Here is a 23648-nt window from a genome sequence, read left to right as displayed (position 1 = left end):
GTTTTGTTTTATTTTGGTCCATGCTGTCAGTTTTTTTTTTTTTTTGGGGTCACTCACTTGCAGTGCTGCCAGGATTGTCGTTCTCATTTCTTGATGTTTTCTAATTTAATAGGGTCCTTAAATTTAACTTTGAACTTGACAATAATCTCAAAGCTTTTAAACGTTGATTTCTCGAGTTTTTTTTTTTGGAAAAGTTCCTATAAACAAAATTTTCACTTTTTGCTTTTTGGGTGTTTTTTAATACCCCTGACTCAAGGTGGTTCTAAAACCACCCAAAAAGCCAAAATTGAAAATTGTATTTAAAAAACCTTTTAAAAAAAACTCTAGATTTGTTTATTATAGAAAATCACAAAAAGGGCATCTTGACAAACAATTTTCAAACCTTATCCTCCAGTTGAGTGCATTTAGTATTAAAATTAAAAAGATAAATATTTCTTTCAAGTTCTGCGGCCAAGTTAATCCAAGTATTCTCAGCTGTGACGATGGCGCTGCCAAGCATATCCTGCACACCCATGGCACACCCTAATTACTTTGATGCAAGAATGTATGCAACGCTTATCCTTTGAGCAAAAGTGTTTACACACAAGTTCGAGCCTAAATGTACACAGCAAATTCTGATGTTCGTTTTCAGTTTTCAGTTAGTTTTTCGCTGAACATCAGTTAAAATTTGTATGGAGCTGTCAAAGTTTGCAGAAATTTCAGCGAGTTTTCATTTACTGAAAATTTCAGTAGTGCAGATTTCAGTAAATTTAACTGAATTCAGTAATGAGTAATTGGTGTGTACATCTGTTCTCTGTGCTATTTCCTCACGAACAAACCAAATCTAATTTGAATCAAACAGCCTTTAATGAATGTACAGTCTGATTTTTTTTTGCGGTTTTAATTGTTTTTAAGTTTTGTTATTCTGATTTTTTTAATTTTTGTATTAAACCTTTGATAATTATTGCTTGCCAAACCCAACCCAAGTTCTTACAAACATATTTGTTTAGTAAAGCTGACAACAATGCAACTGAAAACTAAAAAAAAAAAACAAAATAAAAAACAACAGAATAAAAATATTAAAAAATATATTGATTATAATCTAGATTATAATTAAACAAATTCGAAAAAAAAAATTGAAACAGACATTTAATTACAATAAATAAATAATATACCTTAACAAAATTCCAAAACAAGAAAATGTTCTAAAAATTCAAAAAAAATAAGGATTTAAAAAAAATCATAAAATCTAAAACAAAATCAAAAACCAAAATTTTAAATTGGTAAAATATTGTTGCCGCTGAAATAGCTTACGAACTCGAAGATCTTAACGTACACACAAAGAAAAAATACTGTAAATTTAAAAAGATCGTTCGTTGGATTAAAAATTCGCGTTGGTGAATATTCGTAGAAAGTTCAAACTTTTTAATTTAAAAGTTGGAAAGTTTTTGATACTACCATGCACTTCTAGAACAAAATCGTTGTATCGGTAAAAGTTTTTTACTTTTATTATAAGAAGAAACTTTTTATGGCAACAATAAATAACATTTAACATTACAGTGATGATTTTCGAAAAATGTGATGGATTTTATTTCTATTTTTATTTTTATTTTAATATTAAAACTGCTGCTTATGCTGCTTAACATCGCGGCCTACATTTTGGAGCGCGACAGCGATGTAGAGAACAGGGTGGTCTCGTTGCCGGCCATCATCAGGACAGGCTTGGAGGAGTTGGCCATTGGGTGTTAATTCGGGAAGGTAAGTCGACGTTTTCCAACTGGGAAGTGAAGCGCCTGAACCGATAGTTCCCGATCACATCGTCCTCCTTCGAGAATGGCACAGATGTTGTCAGTTCATCCGGCCGAAGCTGCGCCGTCGCGAGTTGAGAGTTTGCGGGCGGGAGTTGCTGAAAGAGTTTGAAAGTAAATTAAATTGGCTAGACACTGAACACATTCTCAATACTCACCGGTGACTTCTTCGGTATTCCAGGTAGATGTTCTTGATCAGGTTCGTCGGATATCGCTCCAACCTCTGGAAGTAATCCGAGTACGACAGCTTCAGGACCTGCGGCTTTCGTACAGACGGTTCTTCCAGAACTGGTGCAAACTGTTCTTCCGGATGTTTATGTAATACTCGTCAAACATGTCCTGCACCGACAAATGGACTGCGGACCCTCAGGACATCCCACACTGTCCCGTCATCACTTCCGGCACATAATGCTGCTGATGGTCGTAAACCGCCGGCACCGAGTGCAACATCCGCGCTGACCACCTCCGATCGCTTCTCGTCGTTTCCCTCTTCCGTCGGATCCTTCTCCTCACCGTTAAAATTAACTTTATCGAATACAACCGGTGCAAATTCACATCCGCATAAACGGCGTCCTACAAAAACAAACAAAATCAAACACAAACGCCACCAAACACCCAAGCTTCCTTCTTACCCATTTCGGTCGTGAAACAGTTGCAGATCCAGCAGGAAGCTGGCCTCATCCTTTTGAAAACCAACTTTCCCCTAATCCCTTAACCTTGTTCCGCACCATCCTCCTTCGAAGGTATCCGCGTACAAGTCCTGGCTGCGGACGCGTTCTGTTTTGATTGACGTCGTGGAACACCACTCACTAACCACCGGAATCACCTAAACGTTTGTTTACATTTTGGACTTAGACGTACACGGTTTCACGAGAACGACAAAATGAAAGAAATTATACAGTCGAATTAAAAGTTATAACTTTTAAATCAGTTATCAATGAGATTTTCAAAAACAGTAGCAGTAAAAGTTTTCATTTTCAAAACAAGAAAAAAACTTTTTATGTAGCAAATTTTAACCACTTATTAATTCAAAAGTAAGTTACTTTTGTCATTACCATAATATTTTTTTGTGTGTAGGGTTAGGCGATGGTGAGCAACGGTCTATATCTAGCTGAGCGATAGCGAATAAGAAGAGTTAACGCACAAGATTAGTAGGCGAGTAATTTGATATTCTGTTTAATCTCAGTTAAAGCAGACTTATTCTGGGATGTCTAATCAGGATAGTGCGTTTGAATTGTAAAAAAGTCAGTGAAAAGAATTCATGAGTAAGTTGGTGGGCGTAAACCGCAGGAGTGAAAATTAAGAACTATTTGTTACAGTTTTCGCAACGCACCAAATTGCTGCTCTAAGTTGGGAATAAAGTTGGGTTAGGAAACCTATTTTGTGAGTAAAATTATATCTAGTTTAACCAAATTACTTATGTTAAATAAACAGCTTTTAGCAATTAAGATCACTAAAATGAACGGTGTTTCTTGTTCGCTGAAAAGACGGCAAATCCAACCCTCCCCCAACGTCAACAAATATAATTCTTGATTATTTTTAATTTTGGCATTTTTGGTTTGGGACCATCCATAAACCACGTGGACACTTTTTTGGGATTCTGTAAACCCCCCCCCCTCCCCTCCCTCGTGGACAGTTGTTCATACAAAAATAAACTTTCAAGAATGCGAGGATTGGGTCCTAAAGTCATATGTAAATTTTCATGTACAATGGTAAAACACGCGATTAAAACCAAATCTACACAAATTACCAAAAATCATTATTTTCATGGGTTGAACTGAAAAATTCGTATGAAAAGTGGGATTGAACTCATAAAATCATGATTTTTGGTTGGGGTGAAATCTTTTTTTTCTTTTTTTAGAAAAGCTGACAACACTGCAACCAATTTCCTACCCCTTTGGCACAAGTTTACTCACCTTGGGTAACTCATGAGCGCCAAAAATGATGTTTTGGCCGATCTTAGGCATTTCTCGCACAACTTTTGGCTGGTTGGGTGAAACAAAAGGCGTTTTCCAAGCAAGCAAGCCCGTTCGCAAAAGTAGTGTTTAGCTTCCCGTAAAAAACTTTGCGAATCCCCGGAACACTCGTAGACAAGAACCATGTCCGACGCACCGGCCACCGCTGGTTCCGAGAACTGGATCAAAAAGGCCGAGGACCAGGAGATTTCCACTCTGGTGAGAGCGATTTTGTTGTTGTTTGTTTTCTTCCGATTTCTAACCTTATTTTTTTTACGGAATCGACTGTTCCGCAGGTTAACGAGCTGAGCATCGAGAAGGAGAAGGACAAGAGTGAGGCCGCGCCAGCCGAAGCGGTTAAGGAGGAGACGGCAAAGCCTGAGGAGACACCGCCTCCGGCGGAGCCGGTGCCGGCGAGTGTGGAACCGCCGGCGACTACCATGGCCGCCGCTGTGAGTAGTGCTGGCACTCCGTCGGAACCGGCCGCCAGCGAGAATGGAGAGACGGCGTCGTCCACCGAGGACGCGGAGGCATTTAAGTAGGGAATTGTTGATTTGGGTTTGCGGTGTTGCGGGTTTTGATGGTTTTGTTTTTGGTTTCAGTCCGGCGGACGCAAGCTTGTTGATGAAGATTATCCGGAAGGGTCTGGTCGAGAGCAGGCAGGACATTGAGGTGCAACGCAAGAACCCGATGTCGCCGCTGTACTCTGTGAAGACGTTCGAGGCGTTGCACTTGAAGCCGGAGCTGCTGCAGGGCGTGTACGCGATGGGATTTAATGCGCCGTCGAAGATCCAGGAGACGGCACTGCCGACGCTGCTGGCCGAACCCCCGCAGAACATGATCGCTCAGAGTCAGAGCGGAACGGGGAAGACGGCGGCCTTCGTGTTGGCCATGTTGAGTCGAGTAAATCCGGCCAAGAACTATCCGCAGGTCATTTGCCTGAGTCCTACGTACGAGTTGGCCATCCAGACGGGCGAGGTCGCAGCCAAGATGGCAAAGTTCTGTCCGGAGATTAAGCTTCGGTACGCGGTCCGTGGCGAGGAGATTTCCAAGGGTTCCAAACTGACCGATCACATCATAATCGGAACGCCCGGCAAGCTGCTCGACTGGGGCATCAAGTTCCGTGCGTTCGACCTGAAGAAGATCAGCGTGTTCGTACTGGACGAGGCGGACGTCATGATCGCCACCCAGGGCCACCAGGACCAGTGCATCCGGATCCACAAGCAGCTGTCCTCGTCGTGCCAGATGATGTTCTTCTCGGCGACGTACGAGCGCGAGGTGATGGAGTTTGCCGAGTACATCGTGCCGAACCCGATCGTGATCCGGCTGGCGCGCGAGCAGGAATCGCTCGACAACATCAAGCAGTACTACGTCAAGTGCCGGAACCAGGACGAGAAGTACCAGGCCATTTCGAACATTTACGGCGTGATCACGGTCGGCCAGGCCATCATCTTCTGCCACGTGAGTAGATTCTCTCTTTTTGAAAATATCCCAACAAATTCAACTCTTTCCCCTCCACAGACGCGTAAAACGGCCGGCTGGCTGTCCGGCAAAATGTCCCAGGATGGCCACTCGGTGGCCGTGCTCTCCGGCGACCTGACCGTCGAGCAGCGCCTCATGGTGCTGGACCGCTTCCGGGCGGGCATGGAGAAGGTCCTGATCACGACGAACGTCCTGTCGCGGGGCATCGACGTCGAGCAGGTCACGATCGTGGTGAATTTCGATCTGCCCACCGACCAGCAGGGTCGGGCCGACTGCGAGACGTATCTGCACCGAATCGGACGCACCGGGCGATTCGGTTAGTGTTCCTGACCTTAAAAACATTTTCCAAACTTACTTCTTCTTTTTTTTCTTCAGGCAAGAACGGCATCGCGATCAACCTGGTCGACTCGGATCGCAGCATGGCCATCTGCCGGGCCATCGAGAGCCACTTCAAGAAGCGCATCCACCTGCTGGACGCGGAGAATTCGGACGAAATCGAGAAGATCGGCTCGTAGATTTTTGGATTTGGCGGGACAATTGTTTAAGTTATTCTTTGGACACGCGCGACACCTCGGTTATTAAAGACTTTTGTTATTTTTTCTCGTATGCGACCTAAATTTGTGCTTTAGAAACACAAAAAAAATCTATCAAGAAAATGCCTAACGAGCATGGGTTAAAATTATTCTTTTTCTATGAGATTTAGCCAAGGAAACTGCGCATTGAAATGTGATCGAATTTTGTTGCCTCTTTTCCTACCTATATTCGTGAGAGAGCGTGAGAGCGAGCCAAGCAAGAGGAGGGAAAATAGTTGAAAACAATTTTACCTAATTATTACCATAATGTAAACATAATTCCACAAAACAAGTTCCGGGTGACAAAACGGACGACTTTCCTGAGTAAGAGCAAACAAGAAAAAAAAAGAAGAGGAGATTGATGGAGAGTAATATATGCGCTTTTCAAGCGATAAAGGAAAACGACTTGGTTTGTGGGCGCAAAGTTAACTTGATCCGAAAGCCTTGAACAAACAAAAGAGCGCGGCCCCTTATTGACGAAAGAATTATTCTCCCTTGTCTTTCGTTTCAGGTGATCAACTGCAGAATGATAATCCAAGACCAAGAAAAGAAATCGACACCGGGTGCAGCTGAAGACGTAATCAAATTATCTCAGTAGTGTTTGCGCAAAACTTCGCAACTTGTGATGTGCTTACAAAATCTGCAAGTGAATCATCATTTGGTTCTTTAACTTGAACTTCATAGTGATGGTTGAGATTCAGTCGACCAACAGAGTGATAGAACAACCAACAAAGCTGCCAACGAACACCATTTTAAGGTCAGTAAAAAAACCTTATTATTCCAATGATGCAAAGCTACTACTACTTTTAATAGAGTTGGTTTAGAAGAGCTTGAAGAAATAGTTGAAGTTTTCAGCGGTGGTGTTATGCATCCTGTAACATTCTTAATATTTGAAAAATCTTTTCGCCCTCTTCGGAAAAGTTGTTCCCTGGAACACGGACTTTGGGCTCGTGAGGTTTTTGAAAAATACAAAAATCGTTAAGGGGCTCTAAACTGGCAAGAAAGGCACAGATTTTACGGGTTAAATCCCATTTAAACTTCAACGTCAAAAAAAAAAAAAAAACTATGGTAGTGAGTGTGGGCTATGTGTAAAGAGGGTGTCAACCTAAAAAGTGACCTCGTTCGTTTGACAACCGTTGGTGTCAGACCGTCGAGGTTTCAGTGTACCTTGAAAACAGATTTTATTCGATTTGATTTCTTCGGCAAAGTTACAGTTGCATGCTGATTTATAGCCTCTCAGAGAAAAATAAACAGGAAATAATATGAGTAAATCTCTTAAGCCTCGCAAGTTTTTTAAAGAGATTTTTAAATTTGAGCACGAAATAAGTCTTTTCTTTTTTAGTTTTAATATTTGTAGTTTTTAATCCAGCTGAAACTTTTTTGGTGCCTTCGGTATGCCCTAAGAAGCCATTTGCATCATTAGTTTGTCCATATAATTTTCCATACAAATTTGGCAGCTGTCCATACAAAAATGATATATGAACATTCAAAAATCTGTATCTTTTGAAGGAATTTTTTGATCAATTTGGTGTCTTCGGCAAAGTTGTAGGTATGGATAAGGACTACACTGAAAAAAAAATGATACACGGTAATAAATTTTTTTGTGATTTTTTATTTCACTTTTTGCAACTAAAACTTGATTTGCCAAAAAACTCTATTTTTTATTTTTTTTATTTTATGATATGTTTTAGGGGACATCAAATGTCAACTTCTTGACTTCTAGCTGTTTTTTTGACTGACCGCCCGATATGTCAGCCAACATACTTTGCAGGGCTGTGACAGCTCGAGCTCGATCTTTGTTTGCATCAGGACACTGTGACGAGAAGTTCGTAATTTTTGGGTTAAACTATATTTTTTTCACTGGGCCTAGAAAGCCTTATGTTTGCCCTCTTATGAACAAAATATTTTTAAAAAGCTCAGAAAATTCTCTATATTTTGTTTTTTTTTTGTAACTTTGTTGATACGACTTTTAGTTGCTGAGATATTGCCAAGATTTAAAAACAGGAAAATTGATGTTTTCTAAGTCTCACCCAAACAACCCACCTTTTTCTAATGTTGATATCTCAGCAAACTTAGAACACATTAATTCTCCTGTGTTTAAATCTTTGCATTGCAATATCTCAGCAACTAAAAGTCGTATCAACAAAGGGCACTAATTTAAAAAAAAATTAAAACTGCGACTTTTTCAAAAATGTTACCTAAAAATGGTTATAACTTGAAAACGGTGCAGTTTATCAAAATTTTACTAAAGTAGGTACTTTATGATTGCAAATTCGATTTTACAAAAAATTCCTTCAAAAGAAACAGATTTTTGAATGTTCATACATCATTTTTGTATGGACAGCTGCCAAATTTGTATGGAAAATTATATGGACAAACTAATGATGCAAAATGGCTTCTTTGGGCATACCGAAGGCACCAAAAAGCTTCAGCCGGATTAAAAAATACAAAAAAAATCGAATGACCGAAATGTCTGAGAATTGCTCATTTCTAGAGTTATTTTTTGAAACGGTCCTATAAGCTATTGTGTTTCATATGTTTATAGGACCTAATCAAAAAAAAGTCTAGATTTGTATTTTTTGGTATTAGAACTCTTCAGAAAAAATAGTCACAAAGAAAAAATAAATCATCCCAAAACACGTATTTATTTTAGTTTCCAAGAAAAAATCAGAAAATTAGAATTGTTAAAACGTTCATTTTTTTTACAATTCAACAATATTTCATGAAGGTAAAGCACCTTTGCTAAAATCAAGTTCGAAAAGCTACAAAATTTCTTAAAATTTACCTTTTTAGACTTAGTTGATCGTACTGCTGTTGCTGAGATATATCCTATGTTTTTTGTGTAAGTGTGTGTGTAAGAAAACGTGGATATCTCTATATATCTGATTTTTTTTTTGAAACTGAGTTCTATTCCAGTTCCAAATCGTCTCACGTTTGAAACAAACTCGTCGAGCAGTTTTAATTCGGTTTCAAAATATTGCTCGAAAAATAAAACTGCAACTCCGCGTTGCGGGTGGTTTGTTTCAGTTCTATTTGAAAAATGAAACAGCTAGAACAAAGTAGAGCCGCGTTGCAGGTAGTCTAATCATACATAATTCAGTAATATTTAACTTTTTCCTTTTCCAGTTGAAACGAAGTACCGTAATCTGGGGTGAATCGGGACTACAGTCTTAATAGGGACAGCAGTTTTAAGAGCACTTAAAGCTTTTAAAATTGGAAATGGATGTACACATTTTGTTGGCCTGAGTCTGTTCTAACCGAAACCAACCAGAAAAATCAAAATATTGTGCTCCAACATGGTTAAAACTGCTGTCCCAATTCGCCCCATGTGTCCCGATTGACCCCAGTTTACGGTACTATACGTTTGCCAATTTTAGAAATAAACATTGAAATTATAATTATTGTTAAGCTTTTGGTTATTTTTCAAAGACTAATAATTAGACGTGTTTTGCTTATGCTCTGAAGTGTTTTTTTTTAGGAATTTGTGTTAAGTTTTTGTTGTTTACGAAAAATTGTCAATAGTAATTAATTTCTACGTCTACCACCAAAACGTGACCGTAATTATCACGCAATTCACAGGACAAACGCCGATGTCGTATCAACCGACCCAACACACAAACCCTTGTTTACCTTCCCAATATACACATTTGCACTGGTTCGCCGTCGAGTCGATGATTGCGGGATCGAACGAGTGTTTAAATTAGACCAAAATGATTGTGTCTATTTTTGTTTCTGTTTACTGTTTTCGATTAGTGCACTCTTGTTTTCGCTCTTACCTGGTCGAGGATGATGCGTTTTCGTGGGATGTTTTCTTTTGATCTAGTTGAAATAAACAAGATGTTTCTACAATGTGATGGTTATTTTTACAACAAGATTGTTTTTATTCGTGTCGATATGTGTTTTGGTCACTTAATACTAAACGGTGTGCATTTTGTTGCTTCAACAAGATAAACAATAGACTCTCTTCTACAGAATAAACTTTTAGGTCTGGTCACTAGTTAAAAGAACAATGTCGGTTCAGGTTGGGTAGAGTTTAGCATATTAATGTAATACATAACAGTTCTCCTGCAAATCAAGTTGCACAATCGAACAAAAATACAAAACGGTACACATGAAACAGAAAATGGAAGTTAAAAGTTAACCTTTGTTAAACAAAGCGAATGCACCGAAGCTTTTTTTTTTGTTCTGAACTCGTGTCTTTCATTGTGAGTGTGAGTTGATGCTGTCGTCCTTCACCGTTGGCTTACTCGTCCAGACAGATCGTTCGGAGGATGGCCTCGCACACGACGTACGGATCACAGTTGGAGCTGGGCCGACGGTCCTCGAAGTAGCCCTTGCCCTCGTCGGCGACGCCTCGCGGAATTCGCACGGAAGCTCCACGATTGGCAACTCCTAGGGAAGAGAGTTCAAAGGTCGATTCAGTACGTGGTTCAAGGTTCGTTAGTCGCCCTACTAACCGGCATTAAAATCGTGGATCGAGCTGGTCTCGTGCTTTCCGGTCAGACGTCGCTCGTTGTCCTTTCCTCCGCGCGGGTCGTACGCCCGGATGTGGCGCTCGTGGCACGTGGACAGCTTGGCGATGGCCTTCTCGATCTCGGCCAGACCGCCCTCGTCGCGCATCGCCTGCGTGGACACGTTGGTGTGCGCACCGGCGCCGTTCCAGTCACCGGGCATCGGCTTCGGGTCCAGAGTGGCCACAATCTGCAAAAAGCGAAACCAAGTTACTTAGAGAAGTCCTCGCGGCCAATACTTTTCAAGCCCCAACTCACTCCAAACTCTTCGGCGATACGGTGCAGCAAGAACCGCGACATCCACAGGTCATCGCCCATCGAGATGCCCTCGCACGGTCCCACCTGGTACTCCCACTGGGCTGGCATCACCTCCGCATTAGTTCCGCAGATCTTCACCCCCGCGTACAGGCAGGCCCGGTAGTGCGCGTCAACAATGTCCCGAGCGTACACTTTGTCCGCTCCGACGCCGCAGTAGTACGGGCCCTGAGGTCCCGGGAACCCGTTCTTTGGCCAGCCAAGTGGACGGCCGTCAATGTCCAGCAGGGTGTACTCCTGCTCGATTCCGAACCAGGGCTTTTCGCCGGCGACCTGGTCGCAAACCTCGCGGCACGTGCGTCGCTTGTTGGATTCGGTGGGGCGGCCGTCGAAGCGGTACGTCTCGCACATCACCAGGATGTTGTTACCCCGGCGGAACGGATCCCGGTAGATGGCCACCGGGTGCAGGTACACGTCCGAGTTGTGGCCTTCGGCCTGGTAGCACGAGCTGCCATCGTAGTTCCAGATGGGAAGGTCTGTGGAGATAGGCGGGAAAAAGTAAGATAAAGTATTATGAGCAAATCAACTTTTTTTTTGTATTTTTTGATTTGGATGAAACTTTGTCCCTATGTTAAAAGAAGTCAAATTGCATAATTAGTTTTTCTATACAAGTCTCCATACAATTTTGGGGACTGGTCATACAGGGTGCGCTGGAAGAGGGGACGCGCAGTCCGGGTTTTTTCGTGTTCATTTTCGTTTCGTTTTTTGCAAAACTGCAGGCTTCTTGGGAGGGCGCCGGTATTGACTAATAAATTAGGGATCTTCAGAGGTTAAACAGTGAACGATGGTTGGCTCCCCATTTTTGATTCATTGTTTAACTTCAGCTGATCTGTCAATAACGGAGTATCAGCTCATTGGCAGTCAACCATGCTCATGCTCACAAGTCTCCATATAATTTTGGGGACTTGTCATACAAAATGAGTATTTAAATGTATGAATTTCTGTATCTTGAGAAAGAATTTCTGATCGATTTGGTATTTTCGCCAAAGTTGTAGGGTATTATTAGTACTTTTCGGAAGATACATAGTTACATGAAATGACTATTAGGGTGGCTCGACATGATCGATTTTACAGAACAGGCATTTTTCGGTCCCATTTGGGCCCCCAAACAACCCCCCAAAATTCGGGAGCGATTGGATTTGACCCGGCTTTCCGCAAAGCGATTCAAATTTGTATGGAAATTTGTATGGGAAAACCCTCTTTTTTACATATTCATTTTTATAATTTTCATTTTTCACTCAATTTAAAAACTAACACCGTAGAAGTGTACTCCTGAATGTCCTCTAAAACTTTCCCGAAAAAAATATGGTCCTATCTGGCTTCTGGAAAAAGATACAGAGTTTTTAAAAGAGGCATTTAAAAATAAGTGCTGAAATTTATATTTCTTGCCAACACTGCCAGTACTTCGGTAGATATTTCGAAATCTTATTTTTTAACGTAATAAGGAAGCAACCTAGCAAAATGGTGTCTTAGGAAAAGTTGTTGTATATGAATGTGGCTTTTATTTAAAATTATTGACATGCAGGGTGACACACCTACAGGGTGTCAACCAAGCCCTAACTTCTACTGGTGACCTTTTAAAGCGTTGGTGTCTTAGGAAAAGTTGTTAAGCTACTTATTCCAAGAAATTTTGACATGGTTGGAAGATAGGGTGGCACATCTACAGGGTGTCAACCCATTTCTAGCTTCTATTTAATACCTTTTTGATCACTGTAAAGTGGGCGAAAAAGGGTACAAATCGTAAATTATCGTTTTTCACATAAAATTTTCTGGGGTATCGATTGCGCATGATTAAAAACAGTTTCTGATCTTGCAAATATAATTTTACATGATGGTCCAAAATTTTAAGTACAAGATTTATTTTTTACAATAATAACTATTTGAAAAAAATCATAACTCGCGGAGAAATTTTCAAACTCCAAACTTTTGAATGGCTTGAGGGGTTTTGTCCCCTAAAACATACAAAATAAAAAAAAAAAATACGGATTTTTGCAAACAATTTTTTTTGTGAAAAAAGTTTGATAAAAAATCAGCATTTTTTTTCGTGTCTATTTTTTTCTGAATAGTCCTCATCAATACCCACAACTTGGCCGAAGACACCAAATCAATAAAAAAAACTCTTGAAAAGTTACAGATTTTTTATTAATATTCACGTACCATTTTGGTATGGATATTTGTATGGGTGAACCAAATACACAAAATGGCTTTTTTGGTGATAGGGAAGGCCTCCACAAAGTTTGAGCCAAATAAAAAAAATATAATGAAAATGGTCGAAATCAGCCAATTTTGTAGAGAATGCTCCAATGTCCTGAACATTTTTACAGAATAAATTCCATTATTCAGCTTCCTTTCATTTAGCAATTCACAGAAAAAATACAACTGATCGAGAGTTGCCAAACTAGCATTTTAACTTTTTTTTAACCGTGTTTTTAATCATGTGCAATCGAATCCCCAGGAAATTTTATGTGAAAAACTGACTTTTTACAAATTTTTGTTCAGCCTCCTTTTGCGTGTCAGGCTAATTTACGATTTGCACCGAGATTTGCACCCTTTTTCGCCCACTTTACAGTGATCAAAAAGGTCTTAAATAGAAGCTAGAAATGGGTTGACACCCTGTAGATGTGCCACCCTGTCTTCCAACCATGTCAAAATTTCTTGGAATAAGTAGCTTAACAACTTTTCCTAAGACACCAACGCTTTAAAAGGTCACCAGTAGAAGTTAGGGCTTGGTTGACACCCTGTAGGTGTGTCACATTCATATTCAACAACTTTTCCTAAGACACCATTTTGCTAGGTTGCCTTATTACGTTAAAAAATAAGATTTCGAAATATCTACCGAAGTACTGGCAGTGTTGGCAAGAAATATAATTTTCAGCACTTATTTTTAAATGCCTCTTTTAAAAACTCTGTATCTTTTTCCAGAAGCCAGATAGGACCATACTTTCTTCGGGAAAGTTTTAGAGGACATTCAGGAGTACACTTCTACGGTGTTAGTTTTTAAATTGAGTGAAAAATGAAAATTATAAAAATGAAAATGTAAAAAAGAGGGTTTTCCCATACAAATTTCCATAAAAATTTGAATCGCTTTGCGGAAAGCCGGGTCAAATCCAATCGCTCCCAAATTTTGGAGGGTTGTTTGGGGGCCCAAATGGGACCGAAAAATGCCTGTTCTGATTGAATTAGCCTATTTTGAAATTTTCCCATACAACTTCAAGACCCTAATGACTATATTTCCGTTTTTTATTCTACATGTACCACTAAAAGTTAAATTCTCAAAATATGTTTTTTTTTTATTTTTGATTTGTTTTATATGTTTAATAATTTACATCTTCTGAGCCATAGTGTGAGATAGTGCAAAATCTGGCTTAGCAGAAAGATTTTTGGAAAAAAATATCGGCCTACCTGGACCAAAAAAAAAAGTTGAAATTCGTTTTTAAATCAAAATTAAATTTGCAATCGAAAAGAGCCTTGTAATTTTTTTTTAAATAAAATTTGCAGTTTTCTAGTTATAGCTTCTTTTAGGTTTGCCATCCTCACCTCACTGAGGAAAGGCTACAAAATCACTCGAAAAATTAACTTCTTTATTCGACCTCGTAGACCCACCTTCACGTATACCTATCGACTCAGAATCAAATTCTGAACAAATGTCTGTGCGTGTGTCTGGATGTGAGTCCGTGCACCCAAAAAAATGCACTCGATTATCTCCGGAATGGCAGAACCGATTTGGACCGTTTTGGTCTTATTCGATCCGTCTTGGGGTCCCGTAAGACCCTAGTTAATATTATGAAGTTTAGCAAAGTATTTCAAAAGTTATGCTAAAAAACGATTTTAACAAAATTCCGGAAGATTGTAAAAATGGTGTTTTTTGTAAGAAGCCTGAGCCTAAAACATCGAAGAGTTGAGAACCCTATCAAAAGTTATGAGCACTTAAGTGTTATTTATACACTTTTTGAAGGCCGGATCTAAGGCATTTCGATGGAAACGATGGCCAGATCAATCATGCGACCTATCGTTGGATGCGTAATCAAAAGACCTATCCAACGAGTCCAAAAGATTAATGATCGGCCAACCATATCCAGTTATGAGTATATGAAATATATTTAGAGAGAATTTGTATGTTGGACAAACTATAAAATGTGAGGATGGCATCAACCACCTTACGGTGGATTAAGTAACGTTTTTTTGCATTTAAAAAAAAAACAAAACAACAAAAAACACCGGAAAAACATATTTTTGAAAAGCTTAGAAAATGTTCTACAATTTTCTTTCTGGAACTTTGAAAATCGGGCAATTAGTTTCTAAGATACAGTTTTATTAAGTATTCGAATCGATGTAAATTATTTTTTCTAATTGTCAGTCATTTTCAACTGAGGATAAGGCTAGTTGTAAAATTGCAGAAAATTTTCTCAGCTATTCGAATATATTTTTTTCAGAGATGGACACTATTTTTAAAAATTATAAAAATACAATATTGTTGAATAATTAAACCAAAAAAATAGCTACATATAAAAAACGGTGAACATCAACCATGTTTAACAAAAGTACTCTTTGATTTAGATTTTTTTTGTGTGCATTTTCGATACTTTCCAAAAAACATTATTTTTCAAAAAAGAGCTCAAAAGTAACTCAAGAGTTAGCACTTTTTGTCTGCTAAATATTAAAAAAGAATAAAATTGAAGGGGGGAAACTTAGTAAAAATCAAGCTTTTGTGAGTTATTGAAACATTGTTATGTTTTCCAGAGTGTAACTATTGTTTTCTGAATAGTTAAGATAAGGCTACAACTTTTCCGGAGACACCATCGATCAGAAAATTCCTTCTCGAGATACAGATTTTGGAATGCTTTCTTATAACTTTTCTCTGGACAGCCCTTAAGGGGTTGTATACATGTAAATCGGCAAAAATGTCAGAGGTTGGTATGAGCACACATTTAAACTTTTTTTTAAATCTGTTTTCAGGGCACGAAAACATACATTTTCATCCATCAACAAAATAAATTTGAAGACAATAGGTTGTATCCTTGCCGAGTTATAGCTATTTGAAGTTAGCAGTTTCAAAAAACGGGTGCCACGATATCTCAACACTGCTTTGACCTAATCGGCTAAAAATGTAGGTGAAGACTCGTTAAACCGGTTCCGTGTGCATGACGAAGGCCGATCTTCAAAAAGTTTATTTGAAAAAAAGATAAAAATATTTTTATGTTTTTCATATAAAAAATCGCCAGTTTTTGATTTTTGTATTTTTTAAAATGCAAAATTTCAAAATCGGACTTTGTCATGCGCACGGGATAGGTCTTGCAAGCCTTCACACCGAATTTCAGCCAATTTGGTCCATCCCATTTCGAGATATCGTGGCACCCGTAAAACAACTCGGTGTTCAGAGAAAAACGCTCACAAAGTTTGACAGTTTGCTTTGCGCTTGGCAAAACTTCAAACTTAAATCGTCTCTTACTCAGTTTAATCATGACATATCTTCATGAATCTACCAGGAGTGATTGAAAATCATATTTTTAATGGATTTAATAAATTTTCTGTAACACGAATTTTGAAAATTTCTACATGTAGGTCACCCCTTAAACTTGCATGGAGAAACTAATGTTGCAAAATTGAAACATAAGGAATCGATGGACAAAATGTCATGCGAATAAAAAAAAAAAAAATTAAATGAAATTTAGTTGCGAAATTCTATATCTATATTAAGGGTCAACATTTTTAACATTTGCACTGAGTTAAAAAAGTCAAATTTTGATTCCAAATTCTAAAACTAACGTTTATTTATCAAATAATCGCTTTTTACATAACCATCACCTGGGGCGAATAGGGAAAATTGGTGCAGTGGTTTTAGCCATGTTTTTTCACAATGTTTTGATATTTTTTATTGGTTTCGTTACAATAGACACAAAACAATAAAATAAGTGCATAGGTTTGAAGCTTTTAAGTGCTAAAATAACTGCTGTCCCTATTCAGACTGTAGTCCCGATTCTCCCCAGTTTTCGGTACAAAATATTTTTATATTTTTAATTTGGGGGTGACATAAACTTTGAAAAATATTTGCAACGTCCTAAAATAATTTAAAAAATCATTTCAATTAAAAAGATAGATTGGATTTATTTTTCTCTGAGAGACTCTAAAATTTATAAAGTCTTAATTTTTTTTGGTTTCTTCTGCATATTTCTGCCTAAATGAGAGCAACTCCATCAAAACAATGTAAATGGGTTAATGTAAGTGTGTAAACAAATATTGTATCCTGAGCAGGATACACTTTTTGCTTACAAACTTGCATAGGCCTATTCCTAGGTTTTGCTTGGATTTATCAAGCAAAACAATGTAAATGTTTTTTAGCCGAATTCTCGGCATAAAAATCAAACTAAGTCGAAATAGGTGTCCGGGATTCTAACCTTTAGATTGTGAGTCCAACTGCCGAGCAGCGACTCTACCGAAGTGAATTACAGTCCAGACACGATTATCCGAAGGTTTGTATGGGACTTCGGATAATCGAATCACGAACAATTTTTTTTTTTAATTTCTTACTTTAAACATTAAATTCGAGTTCTGCGACCCCATTTTAGTCAAATTTTAATGGTTGTAAAATTAAAATTAAAATTTGCATTTTTCAATATTTCATCATCGCCATTTTGGCCGCCATCTTGGATTTATAAATTCTAAATCACTTTAAAGTAGTTTAAGGGTCATACCACAGAGTTACCACTGCCTCTTGATTTTTGGTTCCACTTTTTGGTACATCGAAGGTACATCGCACGCCTGCTACCAGCAAACCTTTTGGAGCCAAATAATGAAATGACTTTTCTTCGGACTGGTCACTCTGGGTTACTCTGTGGTCATACTAAAGCTCAACAATCAAAATAAGAACGAAAAAAATATTATTTTTTTCATTTATTCATTTATGAGCGGTATTTGTTTACCTGTAACGGGTAAACGATAATAACTTTTTTTTTCAGCAGAGCTTCGAGGTTGTTTTTATTTTTTAAATGGAGGCTTGAATAGGCAAATCTTAATGAAGTTATTTTTCATAATTTTTGTTTTGAAGCTTGTTTTGGAGTCAGAGTTAAAAAAAAGTAAATCTTTCCCAGTTCCTGAGGGGAACACCCTTGAAGAGTATCGGGGCCGGCATTTACAAAGCGGATTCAGTGGCAATTTCATTCTCAACTTAATGTTAACATGTTAAGGTTAATGTTAACATTCCATAGGTCGCCTCCCTAAGGTGTCGTGATAAGGTCCAGTTTGTGACGATACACTACCTTCCCTTTACTAAGCAATCGAATCCAGAAGAGAAACGATCACCAGTTGTGTTGGTCCGAGCCGGGATTTGAACCCCGATCTACCGCTTACTAGGCGGGAGCGTTACCACTAGGCTACGTGGCTCGGTCAAGAGTTAAGGTGTTACATTAAGATCTTTACTCAGTAACAAAAACACAGTAAGATTACATCTGGGAAGGGGTACATCTTTTATGTTAGAAAATGCGTAAATTTACTTCTGAAAATGTGTAATTTTACCACTTTTCTGGTGTAATTCCACTTTTTCAGTCTAAATCGAGGTAAAATTATAACATTCAAGAGGTAACATTCAACCTTACAAAATTACACCTTCCAAATGTACCCTTTTTTAACTGTGTGGAAATAATTCGATTAATAAAAAATAAAGTTAATAATAGAGTAACACGTGAAAGTGAACTATTTAATAAAGCTGAAAAGTATCTTTTAAGGAACACAAAAATGTTTTCTTGATAATACGTTTCGTCATGTTTTAATTCCCGGGCACCTCATCTTGTTTAGTCAATTATTTGTAAATAATTTTGCATAATAAATGTCAAATCTGTGTCTTAGATAATTTTCACATCAATTATCTTATTTATATGCTGGAGCCGATCCAAATAAATAAATTTAAAATGAGCGTGCTCACAAGTAAAAACATGTTTTAATATAAAAAAAACGATTGCCATCCTATTTACAGCTTATTTAAGACTTAAAAATTCCGTTCCTTGACAGTTTACTCTAAATTTGAAAGATAGATAAGCTAAAAAGAGTGTCTGGGATTCTAAGCAAATTAAGACACCTTAATTGCGAATCAGTCATTTTTCATTTATCGGGAATTTAGTCAAAACTAGTTTTCTTAATTATCAAACTCCGAAAAAAATTATAGGCAGACAACATTAGAGTTTCATTGTTTATTTGATTTTGGTCAAATTGTGGTAAATTTTCTTGAAATATTTCGAATTAAAAAAAATCACTAAAGCATTTCTTGACTTTTTTTTGATAAGGTCCTATAAACAAATGTAAACATTGAGTGTATCCCGCTTACTCCGATGGACTTTGACATAAGGTGTGAAAGGGATACACTCAATGTTTACATTTGTTTGTAGCAGGGCTGCGGAGTCGGGTCATATTTCAAACGACTCCGACTCCGACTCCGACTCCGGCTTTCTCAGACTAGCCGACTCCGACTCCGACTCCGGCTCCGGCTTTCAACAAATGGTTGGCTCCGACTCCGACTCCGACTCCGGCCTACCAACTCTAGCCGACTCCGACTCCGACTCCGACTCTAGCTTTCAACAAATGGTTGGCTCCGACTCCGACTCCGACTCCACATATTTTTAAATGTTTCAAAAGTTAGTCAACTATTATTAGCTAATTATTTTTAAAACATTGATAAATAGGATTATTTAAATACTCTCTACACACTACGAAAAAAACGTGTAATTTTAGGTTATATTAGATGCACATAACTGGAGCGTCAAATTATACGTAATGTTGTGTCAAATTAGACGTGAAATTACACGATCCCAACATGACTCAAGATCGTGTAAAATTACAGCAAACGGAATTCTGGTGAAACAAATGCAATAGGAATCTAATTGATCTTATTGAAAAAAAAAACGTGTTTATGTCTTCTAAATCAAAATGTTTTTATTGCACACAATTAATGACACTTTTTCACTACTATTCATAGCCGTTTTTAGCTGATTTTTTAATAATTTGCCGCCGGATTTGCTCCATGAATCCTCTGCCCTCACCAGTAATCTTCCGGCGTACAATTTATACCATATTGACACCGCGCTGAGGGAAGCATCAAAGAGGCACAGGTTGATTACTTGGACACTGATTCGGGAGCATTTCTTCTTGTGAAAACATTTCCAGAAGGTGGACACCTGCCAGTTGCCTCGATATTGCGTATTGAACCGTGTTTTCCTCGCGTTTCATGGTGCCCGCAACCTGAAAGCCAAATGGAAAACGACAACAAATATTTGTTACCTGTTTTACACTCGATCAAGAAATATTAAACTCACCTCTATCTGAGATTCTAACGCTTTTATTTAAAGTAGTAGAAGCTCTCGGTCAATAACAGAAAAAATGAAGAGAATCTGGACGAAAAATTCTATTCACTGCGACGTGAAGGCCGGCTGACGTTTTGACGTTTCACCAATCTGACAAACGTGTAGGGGCTGAGGTGCGCGTAATCGGGTTTTATTTGATGTAAAATTACATCAAATTTGATACTCCAGTTATGTGCATCAAATTTATCATGAAATTGGGTTATTGATGATGTAATTTTAGGTCACGCACGACGCAATTGAAAAGCTGAGGGATTTTTATCAATTTACGTCAAAATAAACCTAACTCTACATCGAAAATACGATTACATGATTTAATATTAAGTTAAATCAACAATTACATCAAATGTGAAATTCCAAATTTTTTAGTGTGAAAGCTTCATTTTTTTCTCATGAAAAATAAGTTCGAATCACAAAACGAAAAAAAAGTTTCTAGGTTACAAGTTTTATACGTTATGGAAACAGAAATCAAAAAATATCATCAGTTTTAGAGGCATTTTGAGAAGAACAGTTTTGTAAGTAAATTTGGATTTATTTTCTTAACCTTAAATTTGCAAATAATGTATTCAAAGCTAATAAATTTAAATATAAAATTGTTATTTTTGAATGAATAATCAAAAGAAACCTGGCCTTAATGATCTATTGAACATTAAAATTCAATTAGCTCCTTTTCAGGCTGACATTTATAAGAAGCACAGTGACAGGCACCTTGTTTTTTAAATGACAATTTTAAACGAAACAATTTTGTGTTTTTTTTAAGACGTACATGGACATTAGGGTGGGTACGGATTTTGAAAAGTTCTCAGATCAAGTTCTGGTGTGGTTCCCCTTGTAGGGCATACCCATAGGAACTCTCACGCCAAATTTCAGCTCATTTGGTTGAAAACTGGCTTGTCTCAAGCGAGTTCAAGTTTACATGGGATTTACTATGGGAAATTTTGAATTTTCGTTCATTCGCTCCTACAGGCCTGGGGAAAACATGTAGAAACTTCTAGGATGGCCAGAAATGAGTGGAATCGTCTGGAGAACAACTTTCCCTAAGAGACCAGGTCGATTCGTTCAACCACCATCGAGCTCAACGGCAATACATCCGGGGTTTTCGGAACCAACGGTTTTCCTCAGAAAAGCATCAAATTTTCCTTAGCATGCTATGAATGCTTGATGAACACCGCGACGCCTCATGTCAAACAGCTAACACGTGATTGTAAAATTTGCAACATAACCGTTTTTTTTTTCTTATTTGGAGGTTTAGAATACAGCTAAATAGTGTCAGGATCACCATTAATGATTATTCTATAGTTCAAAAAGTAATAAAAAGTATTTTTATAGGCGATGCTAGTCGACGTAGTAGCTGTTTGACATGAGGCGTCGTGGTGTTCATCAAGCATGCTAAGGAAAATTTTGCTTTTTTGGGGGAAGCCGTTGGTTCCGAAAACCCCGGATGAATTGCCGTTGAGCTCGATGGGGGTTGAACGAATCAACCTGGTCTCTTAGGGAAAGTTGTTCTCCAGACGATTCCGCTCATTTCTGACCATCCTAGAAGTTTCTACATGTTTTCCCCAGACCTGTAGGAGCGAATGAAAAATTTCAAAATTTCCCATAGTAAATCCCATGTAAACTTGAACTCGCTTGAGACAAGCCAGTTTTCAACCAAATGAGCTGAAATTTGGCGTGAGAGTTCCTATGGGTATGCCTTACAAGGGGAACCACACCAGAACTTGATCTGAGAACTTTTCAGAATCCGTACCCACCCTAATGGACATCACGCCATGGCTGAAGGAGATTATTATTGCAAATCAATGTATCTGAACAATTTCTTCGTGGAAAGTACGCTTAAGAGGTCCTTTTCAAATATCTGTGACAAGAAAAATATGTTATTTGGAATTTTTTAATTTATTTTAATTATAAAAACTAATATACATTAAAAAGGAAGCACGCGATACTTCGTGAATCATCACCGAAAACGAAGCTTTATGAATGATCTTGCGCCTCCATCAAAATATATGAAATAACTTAAAATATAATAAAAAACAAATATCCACAAGTGAAATATTTTCTAGGTCACAAGTATTTCATTTTTTTAAGGTACATTGATTTGCAATGATAATCACCTTCCGTCATATTGGCTAGGACATACAGTATGAGAAAATTCTTATGGGTTGATAAAATTTTGATTTCGTTTTTTTAATACTATTTGAAAAATACATTAAAATCCTACATTTTCTTCTATACATTTTTTTATAAGTTCATTTTTGTACTGAAGCCTTGAGATTTGTTCAACGATAATTTGCAACGATATCAAAATAGTTTACCTAAAATCAACATCAACATTCAATGATTATTTCAAAATTAGTTGCAACTTCTTTTGATATTATTTCGGGGTAAAAGATGACTGTGTGTGTTCTTTTTTCAGAAAGAACTGAATGAAATTTGGTCAAATTTGAATTGAAATGGCCCATAAATATAGGCTAAAGGATTAACTGCAATCCTCAATTAGATCTCTGGCTACATAACCAATATGTTTTATTTTTTTTTTTAATTATAATACTATATATTTGGGTAAGAGGTTATCATTTAGTGATTTTTGTGAAATAACACAATTAGTGCTTTCCAATCACAATAATAAGCTTCAAAAACATAATGGCATCTGATAAATCTCTAAAAAGAATTGAAAAAATGGCGACGCATTGCATGCGACGTAAAAAACATAAGAAGTTTTGTAAATTAAGCTGTTATATAGTAAATGCTGAACACTAAAAAAAACATATTTTTTGTTAAATTTAAGATAACTCCGACTCCGGGTTATCAGAAATCTCCGGCTCCGACTCCGACTCCGACTCCAGCTCTTAAAATTTAACCGACTCCGGCTCCGACTCCGACTCCAGCTGTTCGAGTTTTGACGACTCCGACTCCGACTCCGACTCCAGGTCCCCAAAAAGACCCGACTCCACCGACTCCGGCTCCGACTCCGACTCCGACTCCACAGCCCTGGTTTGTAGGACCTTATCAAAAAAAAGTCAAGATTTACCATTACCACATTGATCACACAAAAAATGTGGTAGAAAAGAATCCCCCGCAATCCACCGCGATCAATTTTTGACAGTTCGACGCCAACGAATTATTTCATGAAAATTTACCGCGGTTAACCAAAGTTAAATTAACAATGCAACTTTGATGAGTTCATGTCCCTTTTTCGCGATGAAATTATCTTCAAAAGTGGATCCAATTGGCCTGTGCCAGATTCATCAACAATACTAAAAATCTACCTGATTTGCTGATGAGCGCTCATTGAGCGCGAGCGCATGCGATGAGCATGAGCGAGCACGAGCTACCTGTTAAGTCCTCATGCTCATGAATGAGCGAGCACGGCTTCTGGCTCGCTCGCTCATTCGCAACCCTGGTTTCAACGCAAAATCGGCGTTGATTATATTCAACAAAAATTTTGTTGAATCAAACCTCGTACAGGCTGATTCTACAAAATATTTTTCTGCGTGTTGTTTTTAATTTGTTGTTCTTATAAGTACCGTCATCTGGGGTGAATCGGGACTACAGTATGAATAGGGACAGCAGTGTTTAGAACACTTAGAGGTTTAAAATTTGGAAATGGGTGTACACACTTTGTTGGTCTGAGTCTGTTCTATCCGAAACCAACCAGAAAAATAAAAATATTGTGCTCTGA

The 23648-nt window shown here is 38.0% G+C and overlaps 5 protein-coding genes across 12 annotated transcripts in view; 2 read left to right on the top strand and 3 right to left on the bottom strand.

Annotated features, from left to right (window-relative positions):
* The window catches only part of LOC120430222 (putative peptidyl-prolyl cis-trans isomerase dodo), a 277938-nt gene that overhangs the window by 142802 nt on the left and 111488 nt on the right, over positions 1-23648 (top strand). The window lies entirely within an intron of this gene.
* LOC120430217 (ecotropic viral integration site 5 ortholog) overlaps positions 1-23648 on the bottom strand; it is a 129660-nt gene that overhangs the window by 1726 nt on the left and 104286 nt on the right. The gene's annotated exons all lie outside the window — the stretch shown is intronic.
* The window catches only part of LOC120425156 (glutamine synthetase 2 cytoplasmic-like), an 84571-nt gene that overhangs the window by 46228 nt on the left and 14695 nt on the right, over positions 1-23648 (bottom strand). The gene's annotated exons all lie outside the window — the stretch shown is intronic.
* LOC120431992 (DEAD-box helicase Dbp80-like) lies at positions 3781-5848 on the top strand. Its single transcript, XM_039597127.2, has 5 exons — positions 3781-3961; positions 4039-4280; positions 4345-5203; positions 5264-5540; positions 5600-5848. The coding sequence occupies exons 1-5, from the start codon at positions 3887-3889 to the stop codon at positions 5737-5739; spliced, it is 1593 nt and encodes a 530-aa protein (XP_039453061.1). The 5' UTR covers positions 3781-3886; the 3' UTR covers positions 5740-5848.
* On the bottom strand, positions 9657-11127 carry LOC120431993 (glutamine synthetase 2 cytoplasmic). Its single transcript, XM_039597128.2, has 3 exons — positions 10566-11127; positions 10254-10497; positions 9657-10188 (listed from the first exon to the last, which is right to left on the bottom strand). Exons 1-3 carry the CDS (start codon positions 10971-10973, stop codon positions 10040-10042), a joined length of 801 nt encoding a protein of 266 aa, XP_039453062.1. The 5' UTR covers positions 10974-11127; the 3' UTR covers positions 9657-10039.

This window comes from Culex pipiens, chromosome 1 (genome assembly GCF_016801865.2).
Source record: "Culex pipiens pallens isolate TS chromosome 1, TS_CPP_V2, whole genome shotgun sequence".
Classification (NCBI taxonomy): Eukaryota; Metazoa; Arthropoda; class Insecta; order Diptera; family Culicidae; genus Culex; species Culex pipiens.
This window is presented reverse-complemented; position numbering and strand designations above follow the sequence as displayed.

Bases quoted from the DNA above. Each gene is read 5' to 3' on its own strand.
- LOC120431992 (XM_039597127.2), top strand. From the start codon at position 3,887: ATGTCCGACGCACCGGCCACCGCTGGTTCCGAGAACTGGATCAAAAAG. The intron at 3,962-4,038 runs GTGAGAGCGATT...ACTGTTCCGCAG, and splicing joins ACCAGGAGATTTCCACTCTG to GTTAACGAGCTGAGCATCGA. The intron at 5,541-5,599 runs GTTAGTGTTCCT...TTTTTTCTTCAG, and splicing joins CGGACGCACCGGGCGATTCG to GCAAGAACGGCATCGCGATC.
- LOC120431993 (XM_039597128.2), bottom strand. From the start codon at position 10,973: ATGTGCGAGACGTACCGCTTCGACGGCCGCCCCACCGAATCCAACAAG. The intron at 10,498-10,565 runs GTGAGTTGGGGC...CGCTTTTTGCAG, and splicing joins GTATCGCCGAAGAGTTTGGA to ATTGTGGCCACTCTGGACCC. The intron at 10,189-10,253 runs GTTAGTAGGGCG...TCTCTTCCCTAG, and splicing joins GATCCACGATTTTAATGCCG to GAGTTGCCAATCGTGGAGCT.